Consider the following 10,000-nt stretch of genomic DNA (forward strand, 5'->3'; position numbering starts at 1 on the left):
GGTACGGCCAAGTTCAATAAATACTCGGCGATTGTAAAAACTCAGTAACAAAGCATTAAGCTTATTCAGCTGCAACGAAATAAGAGGACATTAATAAAGCTAATTACTGTGGCTGTTTTACTGCAAGTCGAAGTCTAGTTTTATTTCGGTAATCAGTTTCTGCCGAAGTGGTATTTAGGTTAATTTTGTTGATTGAATTTTTGTATTTAGATTTAAGGGAGTCCATCACCTGCAAAAATTGATGGAAACAGAACTGAACAACCTGGAGAGAAGCAGAAATGCGCGAGAGGTGATTAGTAAAGTTAATTTTTTCGCAAAGTGTAACCGTGCATACAGTACATCTAGATGGTTGTCATGCCCTCCTTTCTTCGAGAATAAAAAGAGACACTTTCACGTTTTAGTGTGACAAGATAATACCAGATACATCTTTTTTGTTCTGCGCAACGCACAAAGAGTCCACTCGCGACACTTTCAAGATTTCTTGAAAACAAGAACTGCCCTAAGCGTTCAGCGATCAATAGTTTTGGATTGTGTCGTTTGCGTAGTTCTAATTAGGTAACGGAGCAACTTATCCATCCCTGTTTATTCTGGGCGTTCCGTATGCGAGGTGATCTGAAATGTTCCTTTAATTGAACGATAGACCGATATCGATATATTGAAATTCAGTCCGAAACAAAAGGCATCATCTCGAAGACGAGGCTCTGAGAAATAAACATAAGGATTTGTATGCGTTTATTCCCCAGAGCCTCGAGATGATGCCTTTTGTTTAGGACTGAATTTTGATATATCGAAAGAGGGCTATTTTTCATACAAACATGCATTAATGGCTTCTTGGCCCAAGATTGAGTAACTTCCGGCACGTCAATTGCATCGGCGCTCCTTCATTGTACATTCAATTGTTATTGTGTTTTGTTTTGTTTTGTTTTTTCATAGGAAACATTCCGTGCCGAGCTGGAAAGAGAAACTTTAAAATTTAAGAAAAAATTTCTCCAAGACACAGTAAGTAGATGTCTACTTCTTAAGTCTTGAGGTAATGTGACAACCCCGTCAGCAGTTAGAGCCTATTCGTCTTCGTGATCGTGATGTTTTTTTTCGGCGAAGGAAAAGGCATTTTGTTCATTAAAATAGAGTTTGATTCCTGGGGGATAATTTACCAACATGGTGGTCATTTCCTTGTGGATAGGGCCTCCCTGATGTCATCGGCGGACATTTTATATTTTCATTCTTTCGCTATGAAGTTATGGGATTGAATAATGATAAAAATAATGAACTTTATTTTCGTGTCAAGTCTTCTAGTGCTTGGGTACTAACTGGGGACACTGAACATAGAAATTAAATCAATTTAGCTCGACTCAAATCAAACCTTGGTTTTTTTGGAGAGGGGAAAACCGGAGTAACCGGGGAAAAACCTCTCGGAGCAGAATAGAGAACCAACAAACTCAACCCAAATATGACGCCGAGTCTTAAGAATCGAACCCTGGGCCATCCCTGCTTAAAGACGGTTATCACATAGCTGTGGTTTTTAGACTGGTTTTTAAATGATTTTAACACTTGCAGGGTTTGCAGTCTGTACTCATTAGCCTAGAGACTGCTTCCTTATCCTACCGTAATGCTCTGGAAAAAATGGTTCATTCACTATCATTGTTAACTGAATATCATTTTCGTTCCACAGCGTAAACAAAAAGAAGATCAGTTGAAGATGATGTTGAACATATTGCGCATTCCGTGAGCTGTTTTTTTGGCATTCTGGCCTATGGATGTTGTCAATTAAACACATTTTATAAACGTTAGATTTTGTGGTACTCAAAGGTTTAACTAAATAGTATGTTGATACAAGGTGGTAATGGTTCTCGATTCTTATTCAATGCGTAATAGAAGATTGTACATCCTTTAGATTATCATTATTCATACTTTATTTGTTAGAGTATTGCTCCCAATGCAACTTTAATTCTTGGAACTCGACATTTTTGTCAATTTGTGCATTTTGTCCATTTGTGATAGGTATTTAACTATTCGGAAACTTCACTGTTCCAACGTTTGGTAGTTATTTATACAATATTATCAGGGCCCAGTTGTTCAAAAGCCGAAAACACTAATCTGCAATTAAATACAAACTCAATCTTAAATTTAAGTCGTCAAGAAAGCCTTGAGCTTCTAAGAAACAAAGCCGATTCACATTTTTGAGAGACTGCCAGGGCAAATTTGAGTGTCTAGTTTTCGAAAGGCTACTCATTAAGAAACCGAAGCAAGAAAAACTCAGTTAACTTATAATTTTATGCTGAAAGATAGCAAACTGAAATCTAGTCACTTTTGCAGGCTAATAATGTTGTACAAACGTTTTCTGATCAGAAAATAGACTGCAGTTTAACTTCTTGTAATCCAGGATTAGCTTGATTAGGATTTGAACAACTGGGCCCAGACCTTTTGGCATTTTATCTTGATTTGTTTGGTACCATTGTATTGCTTTGTTTGATAAATATTATTGGGTACTGAAGAATGACTGTTAATAGGCCTTTTGCAACAAACGATCATATGATACAAAATCCGCCATGCTGGAGGGCTAGCTCATAATTATTTCCCCACTGGGACATTAAAACAAAGAGACCTGAACCAGTCAAGCTTGACTTGCCTTTGTTCTAATGTCCCAGTGAGTGAATAATAATGAGCTTGCCCTCCAGCATGGCGGATTTTGTACCATGTGATCGGTGTTGCAAAAGGCCTATTAGTTTTTGGGAAAGATCTATCTAGGTTCAGTATGCTAGCGTTCTTGTCATTCGTACTATTTTATTACATTTAGCCAACGTTTTATTTAACAACTGCAAGAATAGTTGTAGATTATTTTGTGAGTAGTTGCCTAATCCCTTGATGAAAGTTATGTTAAGTCATGAAGTTCTGTTAAAAGCATATTGCTCGTTTGAGTGTATTTCCACTTATTGTGTATAGGACACGGTGATTTTTAAAGTACAAGTGATGTTTTATAATCAGAACCAAATTCCGTGAAACAGAATGTTATCTTACTTGGACTAATTAAAATCATGGAGTTCGAGAGAGGAATCATTGTTTACGTTATTGTGTACATTTGTCCAATTAAATATATTGATTTGTTTTGAAATAAATATATGTACAATTTAAAGTGCTGGTTATAGACGAAAGATAGTAGTGATCCTCGGACTAAGCTGCATGGATAATTTAAGCAAATGTCTCTTATTGACACCTGATAATTTCAGTAGACTTCAACGGGATTCGAACTTATGACCCCTGCAATGCCGGTGCAGTGCTCTAACAACTGAGCTATGAAGCCACTCAGTTGGAATCAGGTCAAATTGTTGTTCCCGTGAAATAAACGTATGTATATTTTACAAAAATATGGTTTTAACTGCACGAAAACGTCTTTTGCCCAAGTGCAAAGTGAACAATGGACGCTTTTGTGAACATAGTACATTACCAATTGCGTCAACTCCTCATTTTTTCCCTTTCCCATTGGAGTTACTAGTCATGTGTTGCGTTCACAACGAAACGAAAAGAGCTGTGGTCGTTGTTGTTAAAGAAGGCTGCCACCTGAGTCAAGTTCTGGCCGTAGTTGCAGGGCCAACCCGTGGATTACTAAGGAAATCTTGTCAAAAATTAATTTGAGAGAAAAACCCTATCAAAAATTACTCAAAAGTAAAGAAATAAATCCCAATCTCCAATATCTCTATCAGAAATTTAGAAATCGGGCATTTAAAGATATAAAACAAAGCAAATCTAAATATTTTAAATTTCTATTTCTATTCAAATAAGCATAATACGAAAAAACCATGGTCTGGTATTAGGTCAATCTTAAATGTTGGTAAGTGTAAAAACAGTCGCATAACTTCTGTTTTGGAAAGTAACAAGTCTGTGGATAACCCCAAAGCTATTGCTAATATCTTTGATAACGAAAATGCGATTCCCTTAGGGAAGAACAACCCCTCTTTCTACCTTAGGGTATGCGCAGTGCAATACTGAGGAAATACCTGAATATGACAAGTGTGTGGTAGTTCCTCAAAAATCACACTCGTCTGAACGGCACTTAATTTAGGGGAGAAAATGAAAATTTATCCTCAAGTGCTGACGTTCTTCATAAAACCTCAAATTTGGCTTTTTCACGTTGTTGTTTTGCTGACGACGACAAAGAAATGGACAAAAGTGAGAAACGCACGCGCAGTGATCTCGTATGAGGGGGAATGTGAACTAGTTTGGTAATTCAATATGGCTGACCATATGATGCTCTATCATTAGTTCATTTATATTTTGTTGCAGCGACTTGTTGCCGGAAGTGTACACACGGTGCGACAACGCTACTTTCGCTAATTTTGTCGCCGCGATTAGTCGCACGAATTCAAATTGGTTTTTTCATTCTCTTCACCTCTTATTTACATTTCATTCTCGCATTCTGTTATTTTTATTGTTCGTATGTAAATACCTAGCTTTTTACCGTTCATTCCATTGTTTCAGAAATTGTATATATGCGGAATTTTTTATCCATGAACTTGAAAATGACCGTGGAGCGGTCGAAACGTCGTTCTTCTTATTTTTTATCCCTCGTTTACTAAATGTTTTACTTACTTACTTACTTACTTACTTACTTATTACTTCGAGTTAAATAAATTACCAGTATTTGATCTGATCTGTCTTTGTACATTGGCTCGCATACTCGCTCGTAAATGATTACCTCTAAAGCAACAGAAATTTGTGTTCTTTTTAGCACTCAAATGGTTTAAAAACTGTTTGTCTCAGTCCTCTTTTCTAACCCCGCGGTCACATTCGCGCTTAAGACTATTTATTTACGTCACTTTCACCACAACTGTGGTTGGGGTCGCACAACAGAGCGAGGCTCCAAATTAAGTGCGCCCTTTTTACCATCCCAACCATGATATGCAACAGAAGACAGACCACAACACCGGGAACTACATACCCTACTCTTTGCGACAAGTGTGTGGGTTCTTTTACGTCCCACAGAGTTAATGAACAAGGGTTGTGAGACGGGACCTCCGGTTTATCCGAGAAGACTAGAGAGTCTAACCATTTGCAGATGTAATTACAAAGGCAGCACTTTCTCCTCAGTTATTTAAAGACCCTGAGTGTTGGTCCGGCCGGAGTTGAACTCACGACCTCCCGCGTGACAGCCCGGTGCTCAACCAACTGAGCCACAGGTGCGCGGTGCTATCCTCAAGCATGCTTGCTTGTGACGTCAGTCAAGCAATCAGAAGCAAGTGCTAGAGTTTTAAGCAAGTACGATGTGGTCACATTGGACTTCGGTTCGAGTTGAATTGTTTCCCAGACTAGTTCCAATCGTTTCTGCTGATGAGGAAGGCTAACCTCTTTCGTCTAACCGTCCAACTGTTCCTGGGACAGTTGCCTGAGCAGGATTACAAGAAATGTTTTCAGCAAAACCTTCGACGAATTTTCGTGGAGAAGGAGAAGGTGGAACAATTAATCGGCGGTGGATAAGTTAAGAATTGGTAACTTGCTTTGCTTGTACGGAATGGGCGATGACCTGGAAGCGTCATATAAGGCGAAGGCGTCCTGAACATATTGGTAATGGTAATGGTAATGGTAATGGTAATGACTTTATTTTAAGAGGGTAGCACGTAACAGTTTAAGTATAACTGATGACCCTGTGGCCCTCTATAAAGTAATCTAGTCAATACACAAGGTTAACACAAATGAAGATAATAACAAGGTGATATATATATAAGTTAAAAACATATTAGAAAAGTACATATATACATCATAATCTTAATAATAAAAACATACAAAAATTTCATTATCCAAATTATAGAAAATTCATATTACTATTTTGTTTGCTAAGTAAATTGTTTCTAACTTATATTCGAGTGAGGAAGATTCACAGGTACACCTTAAATCAAACCTCCATTAGGAAAGATCAAGATGTCAAATTACGACCCTCTTCCTTATTGGTGAGCTATCGTGAATTGTTTACGTAGCACAGTTCAAGAGCATTGCAGAGCGCTCTTGAGCTGAGCTGCGGATCCTGTGAAGTTTTCAGCAACTCCGCCTTTTTTTAAGCAAGCAAGCAACGCCATGCTTGGTCGGTCACACCTGTGACGAGTTAGGAATTTGCTAGGTAACCAAATATTGGCCAAACAAGCAAGGTTCTAGCACTAATGTGACCGCGGGGTAAGTAACAAGAGATTTATAATATTTAACAGTTACGTTCTAATTCGCTTCGCTCAAACGAACGTAAAACATTTTACCCTTAAATTCCCGTAATACAAACAAATACCACGAGAAATATGGTAGGATGCGCAAGCGTATCCAAAACAGTTTATTATAAGATAGAAATTACAAAAAGAAATTGTTACTGCACTTTTTTTTTTTTTTTTTACAACTCTTTAGATACTACTGTATGCAGAAACTAATCTACGCTCCATAATACGTTACAAACCTAAATACTTTGTTACATGCAACCTGTTTTCAAGGCTTTCTTCAACATACATATCCTTGGCAGAATCAGATTTCCACCTACCAGGAATTTTAAGTAGTCTTTCTGGAATCGAATTCCTACTATGGCGTACGGCAGCTGTAATGCCACCGGATCTTTAACTATGAAGACCATAAACATTAGGGTTGTATAGCCCAGCTGACTTAAGGTATCCCTTAAGATATCTCTACAGGTAGTATAAGAAATCTTTCCGCTCCTCAGGGTATAGCTAGAAGTACTACGGTGAAAAACAATTGGTCTAAATAAAGGGAGAGGACTGTCTAAGTCAATACCAGATAAATCTAAATAACGTTGTAAAACACCAACAGGACAGTACTTAGATGCAGATGCACTAATATAGACGAAATTCCCTTCCCTATAAACATCTGTCTTACTACGAGGCACAAAAATTCTTATATAATCGCTGTGAAATTCGATATGCTCCGGAACGATATTGCATAATTCGTCGTAACGAAAAAACCCTGCGAAGGCTAAAGAGCACAACGCAGCAATACGGAGATTCTTTAAATTAGCATCTTTCCTGTTATGAATATCTAAAATACGCCTTATAATTTCTGTGGAAATAGGCTTCTTTTTCATAACTGGCTATGACTTCTGGCGTTTAGCGGATTCGACGACATTTCTGCAAAATTCGCTATCTAAAGGATTACGATCCAAACTAGGGACAAAAGAATGTAACCATTTAAGGGCCGCATGGGCTAAAATTACTGAGGAGCTAGAAGCGGAAGACTGCTGAACTTCAAACAAATATAGAGAAACAACACTAAGAGGAAAAGGTAACTGCATGTCGAACTGTCTACTTTTAGACCAGTCCAAGAACTTTCTGATAACACGAACGTAAGCTTTAGTGGTCGAATCCGACCTGGACTTCAACATAACATTTAGCACTTCATAAACGTTGATTGAAGAAAACTGTTGAAAGCCTTTCCAAGAATTACTTGATAGCATAATCTGTAAAGACAAGAACAAAACATACATACTAGAAGAACAAAAGAAAGACAGAACATCCTTTAATAACCGTACAAAAATCAGTCATTGATGAGGCCAGTGCCACGTAAGACGTTAAATGATCGTATGGGCCAGTGCCGCGTAGATCAACAACCATTGATGAGGCCAGTGCCACGTAAGACGTTAAATGATCGTATGGGCCAGTGCCGCGTAGATCAACAACCATTGATTAGGCCAGTGCCACATAAATCAACTATACTCCTATTAGGACAGCACCATATGAAATGACAGACCAAACATTAGGCCAGTGCCTTACAAATAAACGGCATACTGCCTTGGCCAGCGCCAACAACTGAAAAAACATAGGCTAGTAGACACACCGTCCAATAAATTAATCAGTAAATTTTAGTCTGACGGCCTTCTGAGATTTAAGATAATGTAATACGCGTTGGATGATACCAACTGGATGGACTACTAAGCAATTTTCCCCTCGAAGAGACTGAAAGAAAAATCAACACCCGAGGAATTGGGATTCCAAAACCTCGAGAAATACCTGGGGATCTTGCGGTTATAATAATTTGCAAAGCAATCTACACTATGCGGACCCCACAAGCCATCGAGAAAAAGAAAAAATTCTTCAGTAATTTGCCAATCATCAGTATCAATTAAACGACTTATATAAACAGCTTGTTGATTCGAAGTGCGAGGGATCCACTGTACATCTAAATGAATTCCCGATCGGATACAAATATCAAAAATCCCTCTGGCCATTTGTGCAAACCTAATTTCATGCTGCCCACTTCAACAATCTGAGCAGCTACTTGGCCATCCGTAAACCACTTAACATGTGATCCAACACTGAGGCAAATGATTGCAAAGAAACTCAATAACAGACAGTTCTCTCCACATTGAACTTTGACCTCTCTCGTTCTCCGACCACGTTTTGTGGCACACAAATCATTGTTAAAATCAGTAATTGCTCCACCTCCGGTGGAACTGGCGTCAGAATACACAAAATAACTTGGTACCTTACTTACGAAGCAATACCTAGTGTTGATATTAACCATACTTTCCTTCCAAAAATACAGTTCTTCCTTGCAGTAATCGTCAAGAAGGGATACAGAATCCCAATTATCCCTGCACGCGGTGGACAAGACACAATGTCTGGTCATTATCCTGCCAATGTTACCAACTACAGGCCAGGTAGAGATAACTTGACCTGTGAAGGAAGACAACTCTCTCGCGGTAACTTTGAAATCGGCTTCAATAATATGATCAATTGAGTTAATGATCTTAACAATTCTCCTTTCCACAATTTTAAAAGTACCTAATGCAGCATTCCAGGTAATACCCAGCCAGTCCAATACTTGGGTGGGTTCCCATACCGATTTATCTTCATTGACAACAAAACCTGCGTTGCACAAATCCGCCCTTACAGCCCGGGCCTTAATGAGACAACTTTCTCTATCCTGAACAATCGCCCAACCATCATCCAAGAAGATGGCTTTACAAAGACCCTGTACTCTCCAATAACTTTTTTTTTTTTTTTTTTTAAGGCTTCAAAACCTTAGTAAAAACCCAAGGGGCAGAGGACAGACCGAACGGGAGCACAGAAAAAACATAAAATATTTCCTTAATGGAATCGGGCGCACGCCATGAAAACCCCAGCTCTTGTGCAATGTCTACATGATGGTAACCACTTTTTAAATCGAAGGAAAACATGAACCCATCCTTCACAAAATAAGACATAGCAATTTTCCAGTCCTCTTACTTAACACTTTGCTTAATTAATGACTTGATGACATGGCGCAAATCGAGAATAACCTCTTCTTACCGCATGGTTGTTCAGAAACTGACAAAGGATTTACAACAAAAGGCTGCTCATTAACCAAACGCACCCGGTCTGAATTAAGGAGCTCGAGAACAGCTTGATCCACAAAAACAGCATAAATACGAGCCGACTTAATATTTTTCAGTTTTACGGAAAACTAATGAATGGCAGTCTGTAGCCATTTTCAATAATAGACAAAATGAAATCCGGAGCACCTATAGATCTGCAGAAAACTAAATTATTCTTCGGATTACCCTTAACACGTAATGAATGTCAACTTTCAAGTTCGTAATCCTGGGTAAACTGATGTACCTGCGAAAAGGCATCATCATTGCTTTTGTTGAGCTGATTGGCCTGAGGTTTGCTTGTTGTAGGAGATTCCAGGGAAAGAATTGTAGCTAAGGGACTGGTAACTTAGGCCAGAACAAGGATTGGCAGTCCTTAGCCCAGTGTCCAAATTTGCCGCATTTGAAACAGCGGAAGAAGTCGCCAGAAGCGTCTCTACGGCCTGAAAGATAAAGGCAATGACGAAACCTGTAGTAAACGGGAGGTGGGGGGGGGGGGGAGGCTTAAAGCAGAAAGATGAATAAACTGTATGGAACCGCAAGCGTGAATGGTACTCAAGAGACAGCGGAGGGTATAAATACTAATAACTGGCCAATCCTGACATACATGAAAAACAGAATGCACAATAGTGGGTGCGGCAGGTGTGAAATGAAAACACCGCAACTAAT

General features: G+C 38.8%; 1 protein-coding gene across 1 annotated transcript in view; it reads left to right on the forward strand.

Moving 5' to 3' along the window:
• Positions 1-3,044, forward strand: part of LOC138044799 (uncharacterized) — a 48,869-nt gene extending 45,825 nt beyond the window's left edge. Inside the window, exons 19-21 of the mRNA XM_068891221.1 lie at positions 211-289; positions 934-999; positions 1,673-3,044. Of these exons, the coding sequence (XP_068747322.1) occupies positions 211-289; positions 934-999; positions 1,673-1,729 (202 nt within the window). The 3' untranslated portion in view covers positions 1,730-3,044. The remainder of the gene's footprint in view (positions 1-210; positions 290-933; positions 1,000-1,672) is intronic.
• Positions 3,045-10,000: the final 6,956 nt, after the last annotated feature.

The sequence above is a fragment of the Montipora capricornis genome, chromosome 4, assembly GCF_036669925.1.
Source record: "Montipora capricornis isolate CH-2021 chromosome 4, ASM3666992v2, whole genome shotgun sequence".
NCBI lineage: Eukaryota > Metazoa > Cnidaria > Anthozoa > Scleractinia > Acroporidae > Montipora > Montipora capricornis.